The 27,493-nt window shown below is 54.4% G+C and overlaps 1 protein-coding gene across 8 annotated transcripts in view; it reads right to left on the bottom strand.

The window, feature by feature from the left end:
* Positions 1–86: 86 nt before the first annotated feature.
* Positions 87–27,493, bottom strand: part of LOC122384138 (RAC-beta serine/threonine-protein kinase-like) — a 47,226-nt gene continuing 19,819 nt past the window's right edge. For all 8 annotated transcript variants that reach the window (XM_043371177.1, XM_043371179.1, XM_043371176.1 and 5 more), the window contains 10 exons: positions 21,508–21,608; positions 16,598–16,731; positions 12,736–12,839; positions 11,936–12,101; positions 11,323–11,520; positions 9,156–9,347; positions 4,949–5,077; positions 1,982–2,119; positions 1,486–1,650; positions 87–1,087 (listed from right to left, as the gene is read on the bottom strand). In XM_043371177.1, coding sequence (XP_043227112.1) covers positions 911–1,087; positions 1,486–1,650; positions 1,982–2,119; positions 4,949–5,077; positions 9,156–9,347; positions 11,323–11,520; positions 11,936–12,101; positions 12,736–12,839; positions 16,598–16,731; positions 21,508–21,592 — 1,488 coding nt within the window. In that variant the 5' untranslated portion in view covers positions 21,593–21,608 and the 3' untranslated portion in view covers positions 87–910. The remainder of the gene's footprint in view (positions 1,088–1,485; positions 1,651–1,981; positions 2,120–4,948; positions 5,078–9,155; positions 9,348–11,322; positions 11,521–11,935; positions 12,102–12,735; positions 12,840–16,597; positions 16,732–21,507; positions 21,609–27,493) is intronic.

Here is a 27,493-nt window from a genome sequence, read left to right as displayed (position 1 = left end):
GTTTCTATACGCTTACGTTTCCAGGTTCCACAGCCAGGTGCAGCCTGCAACCATCATAGAACCACGGACAACATTAAAGTCATGCATCATACGGCAGCTTCCATTGTATTTGACTGGCATGGAGGACAGTTCTGCTGAAGTATACGCAATATACGGGAACATTTCACACAAGGAAACCACTTCTGACTAACCCGCGTATCACTTACACGTTCGCACTCGTTCATTCACGAACATACCCTCATGCCCTTTAGCGCGGGCGCGAAGACCACCGTCCGGTAGGTGGCGCTGCTAATTCAAATTGCCACAAATAGGTGGCACTAGTGTAGCGCCCGCGGCGTCCACAGTTCCGAACCACCGTTCCACTCATAACAGCCGCGGCGGTCGGACGCACGCTCATCATCCACTAGGTCCACTGTCAGAGAGTGCATTTATCCCTGTGTTGTCGCGCTCTTGAGTTCCAGTGTCCAGTTGGCCGCCATCTTGGGGGAAGGGGAACAGCGGGGAGGGGCGCACAGAGACACACAGACACTGTATACGTTCGCACGAACGCAGACACACGCAGTTCGTGCCGGCAACAGACATCGGCGGCTAGCCCGCCGGCCTCAGTGTCGAGGCCATCCGATTAAAACTACACATGATTCAGACAAACAAAACCGGTCGCCGAGCCAACATGGGGCGGGAGCGGGGCCGAGGGAGGGGAGGGGAGGCGGGTCTGGCATCCAGACACGCCACCGTCCGTCGAGCGGCGAGTTCATTCGCACCGCCCCGGCCCGGACGATACCGCACCGCGCCAGCTCACCGCGCTCCCAGCACAAACCGCCCCCGCCGTGGAGCAAGTTTATCACAGGCCGACGACAGCGCCACCTATACCAAAGCCCGCCGCGCCACCTATAGCGGCGGGTGGCGCCACCTATCGCGGCGAGTCCTGGTAGCTGAAGGCGGTGAAGTAAGAGGCGGGCTCCTCCGTGATGGCGTCCAGCGGCGCGTTCTCCGGAGGGGTGAGCTCCACCGATTCGCCGGTGAACTCGGAGTCAAAGTACCGCGTATCGGTCTCACTTTCCACTTGGGGCTTGAACGGTGGGGTGATCTGGCGGAGAGACAGTGTCAGGCCAGGTGCAAGCGTATAGCAAAACGGTGGCAATCGGCGAGGTCGTCAGGACGTGATCAAGCCGTAGTTGACTGTTGAGCATGTCTTGGACAACCAGATAATAATATAAAAGTGCGCGAGCACATCTCACTTCGCTCTTGAGCCAGTCTCCCGAAAGAACTCCGAATTACTCCGCTTGTAATTCATAAGCAAGACAATCATACGAGCTGTTAGTCCACATGGAGTTCGCCAGGCCGATTGTTTTACATCAACAAAAAAATAAATCATCACATTCCTCTGAATCAAACTAACAAAAGCTTAACACCTTTTTCGTAACGCAAGTCAATGCCCATCTTCCCCCTCAGTGCCCAACTACCCAGCCCGCGGCCAGTCCTCACCTTTTTCGCCTCGAGGTCCTCCCAGTTGATGGGCGAGAAGAAGGGGTGCTCCTTGATCTCCTCGGCGTCTCGCGGGCCGCCGCCGAGCCGCCGCGCCGGGTCCTTCTGAAGCAGGCCCTGCAGTAGCGACTGGGCCATGTCGCTCAGCGACAGAGGGAACCGCACCTGGTGAAAAGAGGGGGGACAGAGTCAGTATGGGGACGGGCGGGGGTCGGTCATCATGGGAGAGAAAAGCGTGGGGAGGACATAGCAGAAGTGTGCGGGAGCTGTTGAAGCGTGTTTCGTCAAAGGGAGGGTAATTTATTCATACTAAAAACACGAAAACACAAATATGACGCAAAACAACGGATCAGATTAATCTCCTATTCGCTGTCACCCGCCCCTCTGAAAAGACGGTATTAATCATTCTCCTGCTACCCGGGTCACCATACATTCCACACCAGCATCCCTCTCCCTCATCTCCGCTTCCCTCCCATTCCCTCATCCACTCAATTACCTGTTCGACGAGAATGAGCTCGAAGAGCCGCTCGTGGTCGCGGTTGTAGAAGGGCAGCCGGCCCACCATCATCTCGTACATGACGACGCCGATGCCCCACCAGTCCACTGCTCGACCGTAGTAGTTGTCCTCCAACACCTGCGGAAGAAGTGACGGTCAGCAAAGGAGGGGATGCGACATCAGTTTACACATAGCTTGATGGTGATGATGAAGTTCTAGGGGCGCTCGGTCATTGCAATGGCAATGGTGTCCCGGCAGAGCTTGATTTGGGGACCGTTTATGCTGATATTGGAATAGTCAGGCGCTGAAATCAAACACGAGATATTCATTGGAAGCAACATAGGCCAGAGCGACGCGGTGGCCAACAAACGGTGACACAGACAGCAGAATGAAGCCAGGGTTTGACAATAATTCATGTGGGGATCCGTGCGGTGTATGACAGGGGTGTACTCAAAATACGACGATTGCGCTAAAAGTCGGTCAACAGCAGCAAAATACAGCGTTGTACAGAGCGTTGACTGTTAGTTGACCCTTGTGAGAAGATGTAGGTTACAAGGCGACCAGCAACTAGGCTGTGTTTATACGACTCGTCAAAATGGAATTTGTATGCATATGGAATGCATACAGCCCAGTGTTTCGTCATAACGAATCAGTGTTAATTGAATTTCCAGCATAAATAACAGAACCAACAACCAGTGGTCGCCAGTTCGGCCAGCCTCCTAAATTAATAGAGACCTGATAAAATGCAACAAGAAATGAATACTATTTTATAAGCACCACAGCAATTTCCTGCTGTTAACAGTGCACCCCACCTGCCACCACATAATAATAATCCATCAAAAAACATTCAAAAAGCACAAGGCAAATTTAGCACATAGAGAAGGACACCACACAGCCCTTGAGGTTGCAAACTCCCACCAGCCACCCCAGCTACCGCCCGCGTCATTCGCCAGTTCCACTACCAGTCTCGCCAGTCCCGCTACCCTTGTTGCCAGTCTATGTAGACGCCGCCCCCACCGCCCCTGCCGGGCCCCTGGTCGTCTCGGGAGTTGAACCGCTACCCGTGATACAAACAGTGCCAGCTGCGGGAGCGTGGTAGTGCCACGACGGGAGGCCTCCCGACAGCCACTGCGGCCCACAGCAGGCCCAGCCAGTCGCCGAGTGGCAGTCGCGGAGTGGTCGTAGGCTCTGTACAACGAGCGGTCCATGGAAGCCGAGAGGCTGATTTAGGGTAATGCCAAAGGACCTCAGCCATCCAAATGAAATAACGGATCTCAGATCTTGAATCATACGCTCTCATGATAACAATATTGGAAAGAGAATACACTCAGGACATCAAAGGGAACACCAAGCCTATTTCAAGACATCGCTTAAAAAGTCCAGTAAATTGCATTGGGATACTAGAGCCAGTCCAAACAACTTCCAATGACCCAGAGTATCACAGAGGGCAAGCCTACGTCATAAATCACGTCTTCCAGTGCTGGTCAACGTCCCACTTTTAGTGCCCGCCCCAGCGCTATGCGCACACCGATCTAGTGTAACTGGCAATGTCACAGCCCACGAGCACGACAGGACCCACTCACCGCTGGTTGACCAGCAGTTTCCGTATTGCGCCAACAACGCCCCCTGAGGTGCTCCCATGGCAATGCATACTTCGCTCCTGTAGTCTGGTTGGTTAGGTTCGGGGATAGAAGAGACAGTGGCCTCCTCCTTTCGCTCGTGCGGTACAAGGAACAAGACCACGCCCATTTCCGAGCCAGCTCTCTCTACCTGCTGTGAGATTCCGGAGCAGTCTCCCTCAAAGAGGACACCTCATGTCGCGATGGGCGTTACCAGCCCTCAGATCTCGGTCCATTCCACGATCTAAAGCCCTGTGAGGCGTCCGCTTCCCTGGTAGAGCAGCCGCCTCCCTCAGTTGAAGCTCGGCAGCCGCGGAAGAATCCCTCGGCGCCCGACGACAGAGCTATTATAAGGAGGAGTTCGGCGAACAGCCCGGAACTGGTGCACCGAGACGGGTGGGCGGCGGCAACTTAGTAGCTCGGAGAGAGCCTGGCGGCGGTAACTGGGCAGCTCAGAGAGAGTCTGGGCGGAGGTGTCTGACGAGTTTGGAGAGAAGGGAAGTAGGGTAGGAGTGGGAAAGACTAATACTTGGGAGGAATGACTTCAGGGCCTGCAGCAGCGTATATTTTGGAAACAGGAGAATATGGAATCGCGATAGAAGTCGTGGAGAATACATTAATGCGTTGCATTCAGCAGGGAGTCTACATGTGAGGACAGGTTGAGTTTGGTCATCTCTGTGAGACACCAACTCTGAGATGACAGCAATAACTTCGAATAGGCCTGATTGTGCACTCAGAGTGGTCTGGGCCTGTCACTGTCGGAGGCGACAAAGTCAGATAGATGTCACTTCATCCCGTACCAAATAGCTTTACTAGCTGCCCAGGCCCTATATCTAGCTGCTTTGCCTGCCGCGTTGACGGTCATCTGTTCAGCCCACAGAGCGCCGCCGGCGGCGGTGGCTGGAGCCGGGGTCTGTCGGTGATTTCCCCAGGGATCCCAGCGGCTGTCGCTGCCACCCGATCCCTACTCCATCCATATTTAGACCGCCAGGTATAAGGTATGAATGCAAGATCACAAAATCAGGTATCAATGCCACTGTCAATCACCGAGCCCGATATAAACACAGACGTCAATATGGATGTTGAATGCTGAATGCTAGCACTGGTACAATATCTAAATAGCGACACTGAGACAACGCTGACACTGAGACTAGCACTAACCGTAATTTGCCCCAGCCCGCATCCATCCCCCGCACAGCACGGATACTGATACAGACACTAACGCCGACTACACAGTACACAGTCTTCCCAGGCCCGCCCCGGCCACATACAAACCTCCGTAATAACAACCAAACTGACACTGACCTCACCGGTGTCCCGTCCGTGACCTGACCTCACCCATACTGACCTCTGGCGCCAGGTACTCCGGTGTGCCGCAGAACGTCTTGGTCGTCGTGTCATCGACAATGTTCTCCTTGCAGAGACCGAAGTCGGCGATCTTGACGTGACCGTCCTTGTCCAGGAGCAAGTTTTCCAACTGAAAGAAGAAAAAAGAGGTCAGTATCAGGTCCTCAAATTGACAGAAGGCAAACAGGTCAGTAGGTTCTTCAACCGCCAAAAAGCAACTGGTATGACAATCAGAAAAACAGAAGAGTAAGAAAGGATAGCGGCATGTAAGCCAACCGAAAAAAAAACACAGGTCAGCCAGGTTCACCATCTAGCAAAACACACAGGCCATCAGCAGGTTTTCAAAGCGTGTGCACACCACTGCGGACGCGTCATCCGGCATTCACATGTTGACGTTGGATAGCTGACGTCAGAACAGGAAAATGGCACCGGAGAATGGAGTGAATGTTGACCACGGGCAAAGGCACGCACAGAAGTCAACTGGCCATTATATAACCAGTCACATTAGGGAACGATAAGCAACAGTAAACGGATACCATTGGTGAACGCTTCTGATAAAATCTCAAACAGAAATGCCCTGAAATGGATACGTGCGGGAAATAGGCAATGTTGGGTTACCATAAATATACAGAAATACAGTACCAACAATAAAAATAATCGAAAGACAAACAACAACCGTTATATTACAGGAAAATATCCGTAATAAAATGCTTCCATCAGCGCCCCAGTCGTTTTTCACCTAGCAGTGCACTGTCCTTGCACAAGGACGCGTATGACGACCCCGCGACGTCTCCCGTGCCGATGCACTTAACGAATTCATTCCTCTTGGCATCACGACCATCCCACGTGGCTCTTCTCCCCAGCTGCTCCCGCCTACGACACTGGACGGGAAGACCATTACCAACCCCTACCCGACCCACGGTTTTCATCTGCATAGTCGCCAAGTCATCATGAGTCTGTCATTGGGACAGACATTCACCGCTGACCAGTGTACTAAAATCATATTTTTGCTTGGGTGTCAGAGGGGAAAATTGCTGACCAAAAAAAGGATGAGAGTGAAAATTGTCGGTCAGGTAAGGCCCAAAAAGAGTGGGAAAATGATCAAAAACATTAATCTATCTACAATTGTGACAGATGTAAAACAACCATTCCCGCAATTGCTCCTTCTCGGTGGGATTGGGAGTGGAAAATTGGGCTTGAAAACTGGAGGTGAGAGTGGAAAATGATTTGCATTTCGATGTCGTTTCCCACCCACATCTACAAATTTTGGGACACTGCCGCTGACTAGTATCTCACCAGAGGTTGCGCGGTAGCACACATCCAGACCTTCTTCCCGCTTCTCTGAGACCGATTTAGACGCCCCGCGACAGGGGTTAATCAGGATATTATGCGTCGTCACGAGCCGACACCACTACCGAAGCCCGGTGCCGGTAGCAGCCCAGTCGGTTCGGGTTGGTAACGATGGGACGGGTACGCTTTTAGCGATCGCAGCGATCTTCGTTGAACATTTCTGATTCTAGGATAGACGTCACATTACGGCCATGACGGGAACCGACAGGCCGGCTGCCTAGACAGACTAATGACGCGACAACTATAAAATCCGTCATCTACCGACATTACGTAAATGCCATTAGTACCTACATCATCACGGTGAGCTAATGCTCGAACAACACAGCACTCTGAGCCGGGCCTTTGACCCAGCGGACTGCAGTCACAGCGGCTCGGTCGCACGGCTTTGATACGCCACGGGGACTCCCAACACTCAGTATTGAGCGGGTTGATGCAGGCAGGCCTCGCTCGGAAGCCGGAGCTTCTAGTTGGAATGTATTATCGTTAATCAGCTTCATTAGTTTCGACACCAGAAAACGGGCACGGCCTGACAAAACCCGCAGGACCAGCACAAAGCTGCTGCTACTGCTGCTGTGCGGCTGTGGCGGCGGTAGCGATTGCAGTTGGCAGTCAATGAGTGAGAGTTGGACTCTAAATACCATTAGACCCCAACTGAGGGAGAGGTGAGGAAAGTGACGAAAGGGCTGTGGCAACGGGATAGAACAGCGCAGGGAAAGGATCAGCCAGGACAGGGGCAGGGCAGGACATTTAGGGTTTCCTGCTCTGATAGTTTGGGACGCGTCGGTGAGTAGCGTCCCGCCCCGTGCCGTGCCACCGGCCGCCCGCACTGTCCCGCAGCACCATCTCGTGCCGTCCCCGTGCCACTGGCCGCCTGTACTGTCCCGCAGCACCATCTCGTGCCGTCCCCGTGCCACTGGCCGCCTGTACTGTCCCGCAGCACCATCTCGTGCCGTCCCCGTGCCGCTGGCCGCCCGCACTGTCCCGCAGCACCATCTCGTGCCGTCCCCGTGCCGCCGGCCGCCTGTACCGTCCCGCAGCACCATCTCGTGCCGTCCCGTGCCGCCGGCCGCCCGCACTGTCCCGCAGCACCATCTCGTGCCGTCCCCGTGCCGCCCGCACTGTCCCGCAGCACCATCTCGTGCCGTCCCCGTGCCGCCGGCCGCCTGTACCGTCCCGCAGCACCATCTCGTGCCGTCCCCGTGCCGCTGGCCGCCCGCACTGTCCCGCAGCACCATCTCGTGCCGTCCCCGTGCCGCCGGCCGCCTGTACCGTCCCGCAGCACCATCTCGTGCCGTCCCGTGCCGCCGGCCGCCCGCACTGTCCCGCAGCACCATCTCGTGCCGTCCCCGTGCCGCCCGCACTGTCCCGCAGCACCATCTCGTGCCGTCCCCGTGCCGCCGGCCGCCTGTACCGTCCCGCAGCACCATCTCGTGCCGTCCACGTGCCGCTGGCCGCCCGCACTGTCCCGCAGCACCATCTCGTGCCGTCCCCGTGCCGCTGGCCGCCCGCACTGTCCCGCAGCACCATCTCGTGCCGTCCCCGTGCCGCCGGCCGCCTGTACTGTCCCGCAGCACCATCTCGTGCCGTCCCGTGCCGCCGGCCGCCCGCACTGTCCCGCAGCACCATCTCGTGCCGTCCCCGTGCCGCCGGCCGCCAGCGCAGTGCCACCGCCGGGTGACCGGCACCCGATCGATCCACCTGGCTTCAATCGCCACCGACCGCCGGCCGAAGCCTCCGCCCGCCGCTGTCCGCAGCCGGCCAGACAAACCCGGCTGTCACCCGGCTAAAGTCGACCAGACTAACTGCTCTTAACTGGGCAGAACAGCCATCGCTTCTGACCAGCGCAGACACGGTGGGAAACCACAGCCAGAGTAGTGAGAATTGGTGAGTCCGAGGTAGGTCTACCGCCCAAAAACAATCACAGATGCCGACCGATCGCTGACTGCATTTTGCTGCAATCATAGCGAGATGCGCCACCAAATATGATTGGACTACTGTACTGATCATTGTTCACAGTTTGCGACACATAATCCCCGTCCCACTGGAACCGTGACTTCCTCATAACGAGGCAATAATTTCATTGCCTCAAACCAGGAAACAGCACCAATCAATGAGACGCATTACATCTCAGAAAGTTCATCACTCGTCAAGGTCAGTCGACTATTATCCCTTATTGCTACCTAACACCCAACTAACAGACAGAACTGAGGACAGGACAGTGGTCACTGATCTCCCCAGCCATAAGACGGGCGCGATGCCAGGCCACAGCCGCTAGTGACAGGGAATAGGACAAAACCCGCATGAATATGTAGCGATCGGATTGGATAACTAATTCCGTGGTGGCTGGCAACGATTATGGCTCCTGGTGATGGTCAGTGGAGGCATCGGATGGCGGAGAGCGTTGCTGATGGACTAAGGGACAATAACACAAGGCTAGTAATGGCGAGCCCTGCTCTGAGAATGTTGGAAGTCTGTTGAGCCTGAGTCTGCTAGAATTCCGCAGCTAGTCTACCAGTTTGTCTTTAATTAGCATGCAGCCACACTTATCACTCATTTGTTTGATGCCCGAAATGGGTGCGCACAAACTCTCGTTGCTGTAACTAAAATGGCAGCCGTCATGGAGCACACTGATTCAACTTTCAATTAATAGAGCTGAGGCTCCCCTGGCAACAGCCCCTCCCGTCTCGTTCCGCATTTGTTTCATGCCTCCCACTTTCTATGCCTCCCACTTAGTCTCGTCCCCGTCTGCCTGCCGTTATACCTCTGCCCCTGCCCTCCCTAGTCTCGAACATCCGATCTCGGTATCATTCTTCCCTTCATCCTAATGTCTCAATGAAGCTCCGTCTCACACCTCCTACCTTGATATCCCGGTAGATGATGCCGTTCTTGTGCATGTAGGCCAGCGCCGAGATGATTTCCGCGCCGTAGAAGCGCGTCCGCTCCTCGGAGAACTTTCGTTCCCGGTTCAGGTGGAAGAACAGCTCCCCGCCGTTCACGTACTCGAGCACAAAGCAGAGCCGGTCCGGCGTCCGGAACGAATATTTGAGTGACTGAAAAGGGGCACAGGAAATGGTTAACGCGGGCGGTAGGGTGGGGGAGGTTAGAGGTATATCAGTATTTCAGCGGTCTGTGGGGGCGAAACAGGAGCGATGGGGAGCTGCTATACATATATTCTGGCAGAGGTTGGCGATATTCAGTGCTAAAGGCAGTTACTGTTGGTGAATGTTTGGATCTGCATAGTGCATATGACAGTTAACATGCTTGAAATGAAGTTGCGACATGCCGTTTTGAAAAAAAAAAACAGCTTGAGATTGACCACAAGCATATTCATAAATGTTTGCTATAACGAACTCACGAATGTCAGAACTGAAATAAGAAAGATCATCTGCTCTTCCCCAGCTTTTAATCAGAAGGCTGGAATAAAACAGTTATACTCAACAACCTCGCTCCGACATCCCGCTCGAAAAGATAGCTACTGGTTACCACAAACCCCATTTCCTCTGCCACCGAGACCAAAGACAATTGCCACTGCTGGATTCAGACAGCACGGCGACCCAATTTCGGACTGCAATCTCGTTACCGGTCGTACCGTCTGACACTGCACTCGACTGAGTCGGGAGCGGAACTCCACTCCGGCCCGGCAATCACCATGGTAACTTGTCACCCGGACCACAGAACAGAATCCATTGATCTACCGCCCGCAGTGGCACGCCCAAACACTTACATCGGCGCAAACAAGCCGAACTGGCGGATATCCCTATACTGTGTAAGGATGAAACGCTCAATGTGGAAACATAAACGGATCTCAGCCCGGCGACTGCGGAACGAGAGCGAAGAGCGGACTGGATGAGGATGGCACGAGATGGGAGGGACGGGAAATGCGATCGGACTTACACACAACCCTTCCAACTACTGTGAACAAAGTTCAGAATAACCCAGCTGCCTCATCACATCTTTCGAAGATTCCTCTCCCATAACGACTATTGAGACATCCGGTAAAAGCGGGACTGTGATTCGACTTTCCAAATCCACACCTCCCACCATCACAACTAGAGATGTCAATCGGATACCAACTTTTTGGTATACCGATACCAAACCGATACCAACTTGGTATTTGGTATTTCAATCCTAATATGTTTGGTATTGTGTTGGTATCATGAACCCTCGCTAATGTTTAAGAGGCTAAGAAATCGGTAAAAAGTTGGTATTTTCCTCATGTTCCTAAGTTGGTTTGGTTTCGGTATTTCTCCACGGTTTTGGTTGGTATTTGGTTTGGTATCGGTATTCCGATTTTCCATAATTGACATCACTAATTACAACCGTCGGGCCTGTTCTCTCCGTTCTCCACGGCTCACCAGCCCTGAGGATGGGATGGTTGGTGAGGATAGGCTGTTCTCACCGTTTGGATGGGATGGCTGTAGTACCCGGCCTGTTCTCACCGTAAGGAAGGGGGTGGCGCTAGTACCCAGTTCTCACCGTTAGGAAGGTTTTTTTTTTGAATTTTGCTCCCGACAGGCCGAGGCCCTGGTCGGGGTAGGGGAAGTTACTAGCTTGCAATTAGCCAGATCTTCCGTTTTACTTTACTTTAATGCCGGCTATGTTATTCCGGCCCAAGGCAATATCAAGAGCAAAGTTTACGTTAGACCGGCTCATGTGACGTCCGGTGGGAGCAAGTGCAAGGGAAAGCCAGAAAGGGTGCCAGAGTGGCAGTGCCGAGAGGGATTTTGAGTACTTACATTTCTTGCTGCTGAATCTTGATGCTGAAATGTGGTAGTGTTGTAATGTGTGCTGTTGTTGTGTTGTGAGTTCCACCAGGAAAGTCCTAACTAGAAAAACCTGGTGCCTTAGGAAGGGGTGACTTTGCACTGCAGTAACCTGAGTTCTCACCGTTAGGAAGGGGTGACTGGTGCGCTGTAGTACCCTGAGTTCTCACCGTTAGGAAAGGGTGACTGGTGCGCTGTAGTACCCTGAGTTCTCACCGTAAGGAAGGGGTGACTGGTGCGCTGTAGTACCCTGAGTTCTCACCGTAAGGAAGGGGTGACTGGTGCGCTGTAGTACCCTGTTCTCCGTCTGCGTGTGCGTCACCTCGTCCTTGGCAATGATGACGTCCTTCCGTAACACCTTGATGGCGTACAGATGGCCGGTGCATTTTTCTCGGCACAGGATCACCTTGCCGAACGTGCCCTTCCCGAGCACCTTCAGGAACTCGAAATTGTCGAACGTCTGTAGAAGGAAGACATAAACACGGGTGAGATTAATAATGCAGAGAGTTTACGATGGGGCCTGTGACGTAAGCACTAGGCAGGGTCACAGAGTGAGTCTGACAGTTTAGCAAACCCAAGTCGCCAGTTGCACATATTTATCGTATAAAGTTGCTACAATGCGTGGGGCATGGAAATTCAGCGAGTGATTTTACAAACATTCGCGGTGTGTTATGCTGCCTGATGAACCAAATTTGATCAAAACATCAACAGTTCCCGAAATGGAATTTCCATTTACAAAAGCTCTTCAGCCTACCCTCCCAAGCTGAATATGTCCTACTCAACTGCCGAAATCATTCCTCCCTCATCGACCCGACCCCAATAGCTCCCACCTCTGTCCCCGAGCGAGCCCCCTCCCCACCATCACCGCCACGCACCACTTTCTTCTTTCCCGAGTGTTTGCTCTGAGTGGTGGACATTGCTCGGAACTTGGCCGAGAAGTCATCCTCCTCTGCCACGCGTCCCATCTCGACGTCACCGCCGCCCCGATCGTCATCCGCCAGCTTGTTGATGACGTATGAGATCGCCTGCGTCCACTCGTCCCTGCGGAATGACGGGGGGGGGGGGGGAGGGTGTAAGTTATAGAAATAGGGACGATGAAGACAGGGGGGAGGTGTAGGGGATGCAGGGTTTTCAGAATAGGGGAGATGAGCACTGAGCAGCATTACGGGGAGAGACGTTGGAAGGAGTGTAGCATTCAGGGAAGGATGGGTGGGGGAAGCAGACGTTGGATGAGTACACTGGTACAGGGAAGGGGTGCGCGGAGGGGGAATATGTCACAGAGCGGGACAAACAAGGGGGAGTGGCACATGTCTCCGATGGAACACGAGGACAGAAAACACACATCTGTATACAGAGCTCGACATGGTGTGTGGCGCATGTCCGAGTCTAGAACTGCCAGCTGAGCGGGCAAATTGTTTGAAGGTCGGAACCAGATCATCCAGAGCAGGTTAGGCAAGAGCCAGACTCTTACAGATCAGAGCCACAGACACAGACCGACCAGACCAAACAAAGATACAGACGGAACAAAGCAGACCAAACAGATAGACTGTGGTGTCTCACTTCGTCCTGAGGCATCAACACATATGCACCTTTCCTTAGTCTCTATCCCTGCACGACTCCAGCAGCACACGGCTCTCCTCAACTTAAACACCCTGTGGCCAGTGAGCACGCATACCTTTCTTTGTCCGATTGTACGTGGAAGTTGCGCTCGATGACCGACATGAACTGGAGACCCCGGATGCTAAACGCGTGAGGCTTGGGTCGGTCCGAAACCATCACCTGCGGGTAAACAGAGGGCCACATCAGTCGTCAGGTCACATCAGTCACACATTCGCACAGGTGTGGGCAAGAGAATACGGGGTATGAGGTCAGGTTACATTAGTTACCATTCTGCTGGAAAAGGTCCATTTTTTCCATCAAGGTACCATTTTTTCCATGAAGGTACATCATTCATTCTTCTGCAGTGATACCCACAAGCGGAAGCAAGACAGGATATCAGCAGTCACAGTCATCATCCCACCGGGGCATTGCACGATGGCAACGAAACGGCCACCATTTCACCAATTCACCAAACGGTCATCAGTCACCAATTCCAGAGTCATCATTCAGTAGGGCAGTCAAAATAGGCAGTCATTCGCCAAAACTACAGAAGTGAAGACTCAATACTTATTTGTTTAACTGACAGCCTATCCGAAAGTGCGCAGTGCATCAAAACAATTCCAACAGTTCAGCACACATCAGGCAGAGTTTCCAGGAAGTCTCAAGATGCACGCCACTGACTCAGCAGATGCAGTGGTGTCTCGTAGCGCTGTGAGGCGCAGTAAGGCATGGTATGCCATCGAATATGCTCAGTCACCAGTGGCATGGCCGGATCGTTACATAATGACCAGTGTAAAGCAAGATAGCTCCATCGTTTTAGCCAATGATGGGCAGCGCAGAGGGAGAGAGACAAAGAAGGAGATAATCACTACGTTTCCATGACACGTTTAATCGATTAAGCGAAATTTCACGTGCGTTTTTCTCGGAAACTATTTACCTTATGCAAAAAAATGAGCGTATATATGGTTTTAGCTATAGTTCGTTTTTTTTTTTCAAAAGGACGCTGGCTCCAAGTATGTTTTTCGAACAAGCACGTGTTTTAGCCGCCAAAACGAGCAAAAACTGAACCTGAGAAAATCGAACGTCGACTAATTTTAACATGTGATTTCTTCCCGATAATTTTCATATGTGCGTTTTGGAACCAGATATGGGAACAGTGGTGACGTCATGCTGTCAAACATGTATTGCAATGTAACGTATAACTATCATGGACGGAACCGCTTACTCGATTATGCTCGGCAACAGTGAAAAACTAATTTTCTCCCAACTTCGTTGACACTTGTCCCATTGCACGGACATTTGGGTGCCCGCTGCCACCAGTGACGTCATCATAGTATGATCATTTTTAAGAAACAATTTCCAGCTACTTACCGTGCACAATTTGAAATCGATTATTTTTTCGGTAAGAAATTCTTGGCCAGACACTGAAGCTGCCAAAACTCACGTGAGAGTTTCGATATTGCACTTTGAGCCAGCGTCCTTTTGAAAAAAAAACGAACTATAGCACCTAATCCTATATGTATTTACATTTTTACATTATGCCTAAATGCTATGATGGAGCAAATCCATTTTTCAAAATCGGCTTAACTTGTGCCATGGAAACGTAGTCATAATGGGAGAGGAGCCGGCCAAGTGGAGCCATGCATACTGCACACTGCACAGTGATGGGATGTCAAATGAGGGGCCGCGCAAGGCAGAATTGGATTTGGTGTAACGCAGGGTGAATCATGATGCTAATCTATAAAATGGTTTTTATTCATATCATCACGTTTCCAAATTCCAAACATTCTGCAAAGCTCGCAATATGCACTGAAGAACGTACTGCAATAACTCGAAAAATGTCGTTTTTAGCTGAGCAAAGACTATCGAGCAGGCTAATAACAACAGGTTCCTGGGAACGACACATAATTTCCATGCGGTCACCCGTACCCCCGTAACCCTCTCCTATGACCTATGTTCCTCTCCTCCCATACGCCTCGCAGCAGCCCTCCCTTTTCGCCCAAAGCACACCCCACTGGCGCCTCTCGCCCGCGCCCGCACCGCACCCCATCGGCCGCCCTTCCCCAGCATATGACATACGAGACCGAGCGACCCCACATTGCAGACGGTCATGGAGGGAGCCCGAGCCACGCGATGGGGTCTGAGCGGGGTGGGAGCCCTCCGTCCAGGCAGGGTTGGTTGTCCGTGAAGTCCAAGGGCGGCAGGGAAGTCGCTCGGTCGGTGGGGCAGCCTGTCAGGGGGCGGTGGGGAGGGGATGACTGAGCACAGGCGACCGGCCGTCGGTTTGGCCAGGACGGGGTGGGCCCCTCCCCCCCCTCCCCCGAGGGGGGATGGTGGGGTAGGACGGCCGGCCGACGGCCAAGACCAGCCCTCCGTCCCCGGTCGGCCCTGCTGGCCGGTCAGTTGAGCAGACGTCACTGGATAAACACAAACACAGGCGTGTCAGAAGGCTGGGATCTTAGATAGGTTTGAGTAATCCCTACCCTGACTACCTCTTTCCATCCTCCAATGGCCACCTCTCCCCACATCTAGCAATGTTACACTCCCCGCAATTGATTCACGCCGTGACGAGCAGCGGGAGCCCCAGGTTCCCCCAGCACACCTGTGGCAGTGTGTGGCCATCACATACGTGTCCTGGGCCTCGCTTCATAAAGCGAGTCCGTAACTCACGCCGGTTTTTGAGCTTGTATTGCAAGCGCATGTGAAGCGATAAATTGATTTCCCCTTCTCCCTTCTATTCTTGCTTGCAAGATGAATAAATTCCACGATTCAAACTATCCTTAGCGCTTCACATGCACTTGCAATACAAGACCAAAAACCGGCGTAAGTTACGGAATCGCTTTATGAAACGAGGCCCTGGTCAGTGAGAGGAGCGTAGCTGAGCCACGGCTAACGACACTACATAGGCAGGGATCGATTGATAGTTCAGTGGTTAATGCGGAGCGATGAATGGGCTGTAGCAGAATACGCATTATTAGCCTTACCATACCAGTGCCGCGACATGACGCGTGTCATATCACATTACTATCTCCCCCAGCCTACCTCCATCAGACAGGCCTACCGACGCCCGCCCGCCGAATAACACCTGTCCGACGCACTATCACGTTACACACACGCATTAAACATCCCCACCGCCCTGTCAGAGCGAGTTACAATAAACAAGACCGTAACTAAAAAACACAATACCGCCTACCGCCTAACCGGCGCTACCCACCCCACCGCAGAGGCAAACGAAAACAAGATGTTATGACCGGACTGCGTTGGTGCGCGTGTACGCGGGTGAACGCTCGGTTGCACAAGCGCGGCGCAGGTTAGCGTCCGCGTCGGCGTCCGCGGCGCAAGAGTCGAACTTTCTGGTTCGCCATAACACACAGAAACAAACCACTCACACATCCTGAGTCACCCACTCAGCTGCTTCGGCTCAGAAATGGCTGCGACTGCTGTCCCCAATCAGGCTTTACGGCAGCTTCTGTGGCCCCTGGGACCATTTGGTGGGATTGGCTACCATCGGCGTTTCAGCTAGGACCATTTCCGTGCCCACGAATGAAGAGGCGTTCGTTGTCCCACAACAGTCGACTTCTTGAGGCCTGCAACAGCCATGGACTGAGGCAGGTATTGATCTGACTTTACTGATGAGACATCGACCCGTCTCAGTAATTGTTTCGGCCTCACCTGATTATCGATCTGATCTGATCGACAAACATCGATATGAACGCCTCAGGCATTGACTTAGCTTGACCATCAACCGACACCTTCATATTCGACCGGCGCGGACATTGACCTGACCTGAGCTTACTTAACCTGACTCACACTGTCCTGCCACTTACCTCTAACTGTACCAAGTAATAACCTGGCCTGACCTGACAAACATAGACCCGAATATCTCGTACCCGCTACAGGCATCGTTCTGACATATAGACCGTTTTTCTATCTCGTACCTGACTGTCTCGGACATTGAAGTCGTTCAGCGGTGAGCTGAAGTCGCCCGCCGACGGCGCCTGTTTGAACCCAAGCAGCTTTCCGTCGTCAAACAGTGTGAAGTAGCGCGGCCGCCACGTCTTGATGTGTTCACCTGTGGAAGGAGGGGGGGGGGGGGAGTCAGGTGTTCTGATGTGATGTCCACGGGCCCACGGCGGAAGGAGGGTGGGGACGATCGACAGAGAGTCAGGGGATAAAAGTGAAAAAAACATCACCCGAATGCATCGAAACAACGCAAAACTTATTATTGCTATATTTAAGCGAGATATGCATGCCTTCATCAGTTCTCTTTGCCGTACAAAGTATTCAACATTTCAGCTGTAGCGTTCTCAGAAATAAATTCCGGGTGGGCTAGGACGTCAGTCAAGATGAAGCTCAAGCGAGGCATCTGACGAAATCCATGTTATAACGTCGGATTCCAACCATTCGGCGATCACTAAACAAACCATAGAACGCTGACGAGTGTTTGAGTTTTCACTTCTTCGCACCGTTGAAGAGTTACAATCTCAGCTCCACCCGCCTCTAATATCCCAGAACCGGTTAGCCGCTCGGCAAATAACTCTGTCTCGGAGACAAGATCTGTTTACCAAGCACTTTAAACAAAGCTGCCGAATAGCAGATAACGCGACCAGTTTTTACATGCGAAAAAACAGCACGTCTATCGCGGCTAATAAACATAGTATTAACTGGAGTCACCGTGGAGGGAGTTTCAGCGGTACGGAATCAACCACCACTATAACCACCACACCACTACCTATATAACCGTAGTCAATTTCAATACAGAAAGTCTGCAGTCTCACTTCTTTCTCACCAATGTTATCCGTTCATCCATTGCTCTCTACCGCCTGGTCCAGCCACGATCGATTCACTCTCTCATCCTCTCCCTCGCCTTCTCAGCCCTCTCTCCTACGACATAAACACCGAGTGGTCGGTGGTGCACCGCAGTGGTGATACTGGTGACCGCTGTGGTGACCGCTGCGGTGCGGTGGTGCCAGCCGTTAGTGACGGCACGTTCCGGGGTTAGCGCGGGCGGCAGTGCGACTCATAAATAGGCTTCGGTCACGGCAGCGGCGCTGGTGGCTGAGAGGGAACATGATGGGCCGGGAGGGAAATCAGAACAGGAAAGAGATCTGTAAGCAGAAAGGGAAGCATTCGCAAAGATAAAAAACAAAATTGGAATGTGGGAGGAAGGAGATTAGCTGACGAATACCGATCCGTAACTGTCTGCAAGATGCAACCAATTTCGACCGATATGGTTACTTTTACTGAGTGAGATAACAACTTTTTATACACACAAACTCGACAGTGAACAACAACGCAGCTTTCTTCAAACCACTCCGAAAACAAAACAAACATCAGCGATGGCGGAGGCACTGTTTCTTGCCACCATTTCCGAATTCCGAGCACAAAAACAGCTCGTCGGAACGAGTTGCCCTCGTCTCCAACAACATCCAACACACCGCACGATAATGGAGCGACAAACACCAGCCTCAAGCCCCCAGCTATTGCGGCAGCGGCCGCCGGGGCCGGTCTCTGCACTCTCCCGCCTGCAGCAGTGCCCGTCTACGGCCAATCTCTCGGCGGCCGGAGCAATACAGGTCGTTCACTTCCCGATCGGGCCGCCGCCTCGGTGCCCTTGACTGCAAAAACAGCGGTGACCTTGGCCGCCAAAACAGCCCAGAGAATGTGTGTGCAAACAACAGCGCGGCATCGGAAACAGCCGGCCGGCCGGCGGCGGGGACTGGGGTGGAAGAGAGGTGGACGGTGGACGTTGGGTGGAATGTAAATGGTGGAAGGTGGACAGTGGAATGAAGATAGGATGGTAAGATGGACGGTATTTGTGGAAGGACAACGGATGATGGCGCAATGGAAAGGATTGCGGACGGCTGAAGTTGAACAGAGAAAGGTGCATGGTGAAAACAGAATGGCGCAAAGAGGACGATTGACAATTGTGCGGCTAAGTTACTCGGACGACAGAAGGCGGACAGCGGAAGTTGATCGTAAATTGCCAACAGTGGAAGGTGAATAACAAGAGGTGAACGGCCGGCCGGGCGACGCGCAGCCTGTGTGGAGCCGGGCGCGGCGGCCGGACTGACGAGCGGGCACCGGTGCGGGTCACCGGCCGAGCGTAGGTCGCCGGCTGAGCGTAGGTCACCGGCCGGCCGGACACAGGTCACCGGCCGAGCGTAGGTCACCGGCCGAACGGACAAGTCACCGCCCGAGCACAGGTCGCCGGCCGGGCACGGGCAGTGCGGTGTCCTTGGCTCCCACCGCGCGTACCGCCGCGTTCCACAACCGGCCGGAGTTGTCAACATGTGTGTCAGTCTCGCCTGTCCCGTGCACCGGCTCCGGTCGGAGCCCGACTGGGGCCAGGGTGCCGAGCTCACCGCCAACCCAGACAGGGGACCCAGCCCATCCCACTGCAGACACCCGGCACAGCTGCAGACCGCCGCTAATGGGCCTCTGAGGAGCCGGGCGAGACGATCCACCCCTCCCCCTCCGACCCACCCAGACAGTCTGCACAAAACACGGGCGAGACTAAACCAACTCGACCGGGGTGATGGCGTCATCGTCACCCGCTGGAGAGTGGCCCGCCTAACATTCGGACGGGACTGGGAGAAAGAATCGCATGGCTAGACTGTGAAAACGCATCAACCAAGGCAGATCCTCCGGTCAGTCAGAACAGACAGCAGACCACAGCGCACTCAGCGTCATTCCTTCCGCCCAGCTGGTGCAGCCATTTGTTTACACCGAGAGGACACCTGTGTCTACAGAATGGGGCGGAAGGGCGGCGGGACGGACGGGCGAACAGGCGAAAATGCGGACAGACGTCCCGACGTTCAGACGGACGGACGGACGGACGGACGGACGGACAGGCGAACAGGCGAACAGGCGAACATGCGGACAGACGTCCTGACGTCCAGACGGACGGACGGACGGACGGACGGACGGACGCCGCCATCCGCCGCGAGTGTCGACAATGCGTCACGGTCGGCCACAAACTGTCGGTACGTCCGGCACGTCAGTGGGCAGACGAATGGGACGTCAGCAGCGTCAGACGCAGTTGCAGGCTGACGTGGGCGAACTGCGGAGGGTAGATTGACGCAGGCGGCCAGAGGCGCACAGCTGGTGTCTGATATTAGAGAGATTGGTTGTGCGAGCGCGATCCCTAAATTCACCACAGGACAACCATGGCCACCAGGAAAGAAATAAGGACTCAAAGCTACACCATGTTGGCTGTTGGTTGGTTCATTGGATCAAGTCCTAAATGACCACTTCCTGGAACACAGATGCTCAATTTGTCAAGAACATAACCCCGAGTTTGTCCCCTATTCGGCTTTGCTAGCCTGCCAAACACCAAATGCAACACCTTACAACTATGATTACAATAACAAACACCCAATTTCCAAACCCAGGGTCTCCACCTGAACTGTGTCCACTGCCCCAGTGTCTCCACCCTCACCGGAGTCACCACCCTTCCACACACAACCCGCCGTTCCCCACCAACCCCATCAGATGCGACCACCGCGGATTTCTGCAGACTCTGAGCCCGATTCCCGGACCGACGCCTGGAGAACCGTGTTCGTGACGCCGCGGAGGCGCCGAGAGCGGCCGGCCGGGGCTAATCCACACCTCGGTGCCGGTCAGACCAGATCACCTCCTCCCCACAGAGCCCCAGAGAGACGCCAGTTGCCATGCCGGCCGCCGGAAACACACAGCGAGCCGCGAGGCCGCCGCGCGCCGGCCGGTTGTAAAACGGTGAGCGCGGAGTGGCATTTAGCGGTGCGCGGACCGGCTGCGCCGCGATTTGGGGCCGCGGTGGCCATGGAGCCGTGACAGCGGTGGCGGCAGCTGGCAGGGACCAACTACAATGCGCTTGAGGTTGTTCACTCCCTCTCTATGTTCAGATTGTGGCAGGTTTATTAAATAAATTTACAAATAATGTTACGATCACGCCTGCTTGCGGTGCTATCTTCATGAATACAGATGCCATGTCAACCGAATAATTCCTAGACATACATTCACGTCATTTGTCTTCTTTTGGTACTGGGGCACTACCTGCTATATTTGGTTCATATATCTCCTGGTGGCTTGCACCTCACCAACACGTCACTGTATCAATTTCCCAACACACGTCCCACCCACCTGGCCACACAGCCACGAGCCATCAGCTATCAAACCCATCCCTCAAAAGATGTATCAGCGAGGACACTTTCAAGGAATTAATTACCGCGCCCTGTCGCCCCGGGAAGACCCCGCCGATAATAATTTTAGCGGTGACTGCCCCTCTGAGGTATAAACTGGTACATACCTATGACGCCACAGGTCCATCCACCTGTGTTAGAATCGGAGGGTTGGGGCAGGCTTGGGGGTCAGTGACCGGACAACTCACCGGCTCACGCTTTGTTTAAGACTCGCTCGGGACTCTAAAGACGAGACAACGGGATCAGGTGAGTACGTGATATTCGGAACGAACAGGTCCCAAGTTGTGTCCATACACGACACAGGAAGCGGTATGATACTGCCTTTGAATGGCTAACCGGCGTTCACGCCCGACACAAGCTCGCTTTTAGAGACAGCCCTTCTGCATGAATGGTCAGTTATAAACGTTTAACTCATTGCAGCAATGAGTGTGGGCTGTAGGACGTCTGTGCGAGGACAAACAGATAAACCAATTAGCAAGTACTTCACCCCCTTAAACCGTCAACCCTCGATGCATTCATCGTCCTAGGCAGCTAGTATTCACCGCACCCACTCCCACATAGACAGGAGCCAACGCTGGACGCACCGCACTCCCACGTAGACAGGAGCCAACGCTGGACGCACCGCACTCCCACGTAGACTGCCAGCCGCAGCCACCCACACTCACCTCGTTTGTAGAGCCAGCCCTCCTTGATGATTTTGCCGGTGGTGGGGGTGACCACCGAGCCGGTCACCTCCGGCACCTCGGCCATCGAGACCGTGTTGGACCTGCGGGAGACAAAGAGGGGGGGGTATACTGTCAGAACGGGGTCTCCCCACAGTCAACGGTGAAAGGTCACGTCAGGTGGGGTCTCTCGTCCGAAAGCGTCTCCATTCTGCACAGTCAGCAGGTGGAGAGAGGGCCTCCTATCAGAAGGGATCTCTTCACACGCGACAAGGGCACATCAAAAGGGGGTCTCCCTACAGTCAAAGGAGGAGACAGGGTCTTTCGCCAGAAGGGGTCTCTTTGGTGGTTCGAAGGTCAGCAATGGGACTAGAAGCAGGTGAAGTATCGGAATGATGCACAGATGATCTGTAAATGAGAATTGAAAGGGATCAATGGCAACGGAAGCGCGAATGAGAGACGTTTCAAGAAGCGTTACAGAACCTGATTGGGTCTTGGGAGCAGCGTGAAGTAGCCAGCGACAAATTTTCGAACATACGATTTGAAGCAGAAGAGCAAGGCCAGTAAATCCCGATTGTAATCAATAAACAACTAGAGGATATCAATCGCTGGTGCTGTGGGCAGCAGAAGTCACACAAAACTCAGAGATAACTTCTTGTCAACATCACCAGTTAGGCCCCCGTTGCCCGCGCCACTATCACCAAGCGTTCGCCTCAGTTGGCTGTCAGCGGCCGAAACCACTCGCGTCGGCTCGTTTGTAGGGTAGGACGGCCCCTAAAAAACGCACCGACGGAGTGATAACGACGAGGTATATGGTCGGGATTAAGGATATGCAGGTTTGACGAATCTCGAAGTCGCATCTATTAAATAGGTGAGGGTGGGTGGGAAACTTCTCGCCCACTCTCTGCTCCACTCGCCGTCCGTCGCAGTCGACGACTGCCGTTCGCGCCTCTCGGCTCTCCTGCCAGCGGCGCGCCCGTTCCTACACTCCCCTTCGCACCACCCCTAGTCAGGGTCTGCCCCGCGTCTGTCGGCGGGGTGATTTATCTATCTCCGACCCCCGTCTCCCTTTGCTCCGGTCACGTTCGGTGGCGCCCGGGCAGGGTCCTAACCTTCCATAGCCGCGTCGCCGCTATGAGATGATTAGGCCCCCGTTGCCCGCGCCACTATCACCAAGCGTTCGCCTCAGTTGGCTGTCAGCGGCCGAAACCACTCGCGTCGGCTCGTTTGTAGGGTAGGACGGCCCCTAAAAAACGCCAAATACACCCAATGGAATGAAAAAGTCTTAGGCTAAGCGTCCGCTGCCCACACCTTTCTCGATCTCTGCTGAGCAGTTAATGGTTTGACCACGAATCCGGGCACATGCCGCATGCGGAAGGTTCCCAGTGTGTTCCGCTGGCGATGCCCGGTCTGTTATTGCGGCATGGCTCTTGGTGGTGAGTTTGGGTCGAACCAGTTAGTGTGAACCGGGGCGGCGAGGGACTCCCTCCACCCCAAGGTCGGCTCCCGTCCTGAGTCAGCTGTGACTGGACCCCATACTCCCCGCACAGTGACGCCAGTGACTCACTGTCGACCGGCGTGGGGGCGCCGCGACCCACTAATGGAACGTGACCGTGTTCGGGGTGTTCGTTAGTCGTCTGCCTCTCGTGGCCGCCGGGGGACCAGCGGGGGAGCCGGGTCGTGCGGCGTCGGCTGGTATCAGGTTGCGGCGGGCGGCCCGTCCCGCCGCTGTCGCCCGGTTTGAGGACCGTGGCGGCCCCACTGTGAGCCTCTGTGGCCCCGCGGACAGTACCGGCAGGCGGGCCCGCGGCTGCCCCGGCGTTGACTGTCTCATCAGCCGGTCCGGTGTCATGGCGGTGCCGGGGCTGTGACAGCGGCCGGCGGCCGGCTCTGGCTCCGCCGATGGCTGTCTTTTCTGACTGGCGGTCGGCGCGGTCGGCCTTGGGGGAGGGGGTGGGGGGGGGGGGGGGAGGGGCGACTGTGGTTCCCGGCGGCCCTGCCGTGTCGTTCGCTGATATTCCGGTGTGTGTGAAGCCATGCCTGGACACACTGCGGTGAGAGGGGGGGGTCCGATCCGATGGTTTTGTCCTCGTGTCGGTCTTGGACCCCCGTGTTCACGGCCTCGGGGTTGTGATGTTTAGCCCGGCACGCTTCCCGGCGCCTAAACCGACGTCATCGGTGCTGGCTAAAATGGAATGCCGCGAATCTGGGATCAGTGGCCTGGTTTCGTCTTTGATATCGTGCTGCAGATTATCTAGTCGTCTGCAGCGGTCCCGTAGACCTATGTTGCGCGCAACTTAGCCGCGGCGTCGGCGGCGGACCCGGTTTACGTGCTCATACGACCGCACATACATAAATGGGGTTTGTATGGCCATGTGGCCGTGAATGACTGGTAGAAAAGGTTGTGCATAGATTCCGGTGCTGTGATGGCACCGCACGCAAAGCACAGTGCCTCACGGAAAGTAGGAACGGTGCATTGTTAGGGTACTTTAAACGCACCTACCCCTACCTAAGAATCACGTGCTGTTCATGAGGCCTGTGAGCACGGGCGCCGATGACTTTTCTGCCGCTCCGTTCTGGCCTGCGGGATGACAACTTTGCATTGCCAGCGCATATGGGGACTCACATTTGGCAGCTGCTCGCACGGGTTACCGTGGGTGGGCAGGGTTCGCGAAAGTGTCGGCTGCCAGCTTGCCGCAGATTGCAGTGTCGCGACGCTTACTCAGAGTCTCGAGAGTGGGGAGCCGGCAGGCAGCGGCGTAGTCGGTGTAGTTGTGTCCGGGCATGATCTTGCATGCATTTTGTCTGTGCTTGCTCGATTCCTGCACTCAGAATACACTTTGAGAGCAGTTTGAATATAAAGACTCAATTGAGCGCTGAAAACCAGCCTCGAATGTGTCTGATTTTAAAACGGTTTCAGTAAGGCTTCCTAAGGGCTCATGTACCCGAATACTGGATTCAAGCGATACCGAAACTGGGGTTCGGACTGGAAACTGGTTTCATAGTAAGACTAATTTTTAAAAGCTTGACACCGAAAATAGGTACCGACTGAGCTCTGTTTCTGCGATCAATGGCGTTGCTCAGAAAATATTCTCAAAATGTGTGATCTGTTTTGAATCGGGGACATTAGCCCGAAACTGATCTCTGAGACCGAAAAAGGAGAAACTGTTTTCTCAGTGTGTGCGGATTGTTCGTTCGGTCTCGTCTGCCACCGTTGAGCCCAGTATTTCAGACATTGGACGAAAGAAGTTCATAGTCTGTCGATAGCTAGATGCCTGTCGAGTTGCAGAGCAGCCGATGCATGACGCAGACCGGGTGTGTATGTGTGTGTGTGGGGGGGGGGTGCGTGTGTGTGTGTGTGTGTGTGTGTGTGCGTATGTGTTAAGCGCAAAGTGGCCGAGGCGTCGGCAGCGGACCAGGTGTGTAGTGTAGACAGAGTGGCCGAGGCGTCGGCAGCGGACCAGGTGTGTAGTGTAGACAGAGTAGCCGAGGCGTCGGCAGCGGACCAGGTGTGTAGTGTAGACAGAGTGGTCGAGGCGTCGGCGCCGGACCGGATGTATGCGTATGCCGATTTGCAGAAATACGGAGGCGGCCACTTAGAAAATACTTTGAGACCTTTTCACAAAGAGACTCCTTGAGTGCTAAACCGAGCCTCCAAGGTGACTGGCTGAGATGTGTTTCTGCGGCAGCGTATGTCCATCAGGTTGCGTTCGGAAGCGCTTCTCGAAATGCGTGGTCTGTTTTGACAAGGGGCCTTATCCCATCTAACCAACCCCGCCACGTTGCCTCGTCAACAAGTGCTGCTTTATCTCGCTATTGAAGCGGCTCCCAGGCAGGTTCGTGTCAGGTTTCGTGGCAAGATGTTATATGCGATGACAATAGCGTGTCTGAACTACGCCTGCCAGACTCCGATCGAATCGCCGGCGTGACTAAATGGTCTGCGTTCCGTGTTGTACGGTACGGCGGTGAACACCTCCACGAGTGACCAGGTCGCCGGCGATCGACTCAGGCTCTGATGTCACTAAAATGCGCTTTAGTAAGCTAAGTGCCTACCGTGTTGCAGAGGGCCGAGGTGACGGCGGCGCACCTGGCGCCTGTAAGTTGCAGAGTAGCCGAGGCGTCGGCGGCAGGCCTGATGCGTGTGCATGGGTTGCAGATTAGCCGAGGCGCCGGTGGCGGACCCGATGTGTGCAGGGGTTACAGTGCAGCCCAGGCGTCGGCGGCGGGCCCGATGTATGTGCATGAGTTGCAGAGTAGCTGAGGCGTCGGCGGCGGTCCTGATGTAGGTACTTACGTGCAAGGGGTGTAGCGTAGCCGAGGCGTCAGTGGCGGACCTGATGCGTGTGCGTGAGTTGCAGAGTAGCCGAAGCGTCGGCGGCGGACCTGATGTATGTGCCGTTGCAGAGTAACCGAGGCGTCGGCGGCGGACCTGATGCATGTGTGTGAGTTGCAGAGTAGCCGAGGCGTCGGCGGCGGACCTCATGTACGTGCGAACATGGGTGGAGAATTGTTTTCAAAGTTGGTATGGCGCCAGTTGCTCGAAACAATACTATCGTGTTTTATTCTTATCAAACTGAAATCCTTAAATTTCGTAGCTGTTACCCTGAAAAGTTGGTATGGCATTGCCATACCATCTTTTAAGTTGGTGTGGCGCGTGCCATGCCTGCCATACCATATTCTCGACCCATGCCGGTGCAGATTTTACGGGGTGGCTGAGGCTATACGACGGCGGGCCTGATGTGTGTGCATGAGTAGCAGAGGGGCCGAGGCGTCGGCGGCGGACCTGATGCATGTGCATGAGTTGCAGAGTAGCCGAGGCGTCGGCGGCGGACCTGATGTATGTGCGTGATTTGCGGAGTGGCCGGGGCGTTGTCGGCGAACCTGATGTGTGTGCGTGGGTTGCAGAGTAGCCGAGGCGTCGGTGGCGGACCTGTTGTATGTGCAGTGCAGTGTATTGATGTCAACTACGGAAAAACGGAATACCGATACCAAACCAAGTACCAGCCTATGGTTCATTATACCATCAAAATACCGAACACATTAGGAATCAAATACCAAGTACCGAGTTGGTATCAGTATGGTATCGGTATACCGAAAAGTTGTATCCGAGGACATCTCTACTGCAGAGTAGCCGAGGCGTCGGCGGCGGACCTGATGCGTGTGCGTGCCGAGGCGTCGGCGGCGGACCTGATGTATGTGCGGTGCAGAGTAGGACGTCGACTACGGAAAATCGGAATACCGATACCAAACCAAGTACCAACCTAGGGTGCATTATACCAACAAAATACCGAACACATTAGGAATCAAATACCAAGTACCGAGTTGGTATCAGTATGGTATCGGTATACCGAAAGTTGTATCCGAGGACATCTCTACAGCAGAGTAGCCGAGGCGTCGGCGGCGGACCTGATGCGTGTGGGTGCCGAGGCGTCGGCGGCGGACCTGATGCATGTGCGGTGCAGAGTAGGACGTCGACTACGGAAAATCGGAATACCGATACCAAACCAAGTACCAACCTAGGGTGCATTATACCAACAAAATACCGAACACATTAGGAATCAATTAGCAAGTACCGAGTTGGTATCAGTATGGTATCGGTATACCGAAAAGTTATATCCGAGGACATCTCTACTGCAGAGTAGCCGAGGCGTCGGCGGCGGACCTGATGCCTGTGCGTGCCGAGGCGTCGGCGGCGGACCTGATGTATGTGCAGTGCCGAGTAGGACGTCGACTACGGAAAATCGGAGTACCGATACCAAACCAAGTACCAACCTAGGGTGCATTATACCAACAAAATACCGAACACATTAGGAATCAAATACCAAGTACCGAGTTGGTATCAGTATGGTATCGGTATACCGAAAGTTGTATCCGAGGACATCTCTACAGCAGCGTAGCCGAGGCGTCGGCGGCGGACCTGATGCGTGTGGGTGCCGAGGCGTCGGCGGCGGACCTGATGCGTGTGGGTGCCGAGGCGTCGGCGGCGGAC

The sequence above is a fragment of the Amphibalanus amphitrite genome, unplaced genomic scaffold (genome assembly GCF_019059575.1).
Source record: "Amphibalanus amphitrite isolate SeventyFive unplaced genomic scaffold, NRLGWU_Aamphi_draft 000182F_arrow, whole genome shotgun sequence".
Taxonomy (NCBI): domain Eukaryota; kingdom Metazoa; phylum Arthropoda; class Thecostraca; order Balanomorpha; family Balanidae; genus Amphibalanus; species Amphibalanus amphitrite.
The sequence above is the reverse complement of the archived record's forward strand: the minus strand, read 5'-3'. Positions and strand labels throughout refer to the sequence as shown.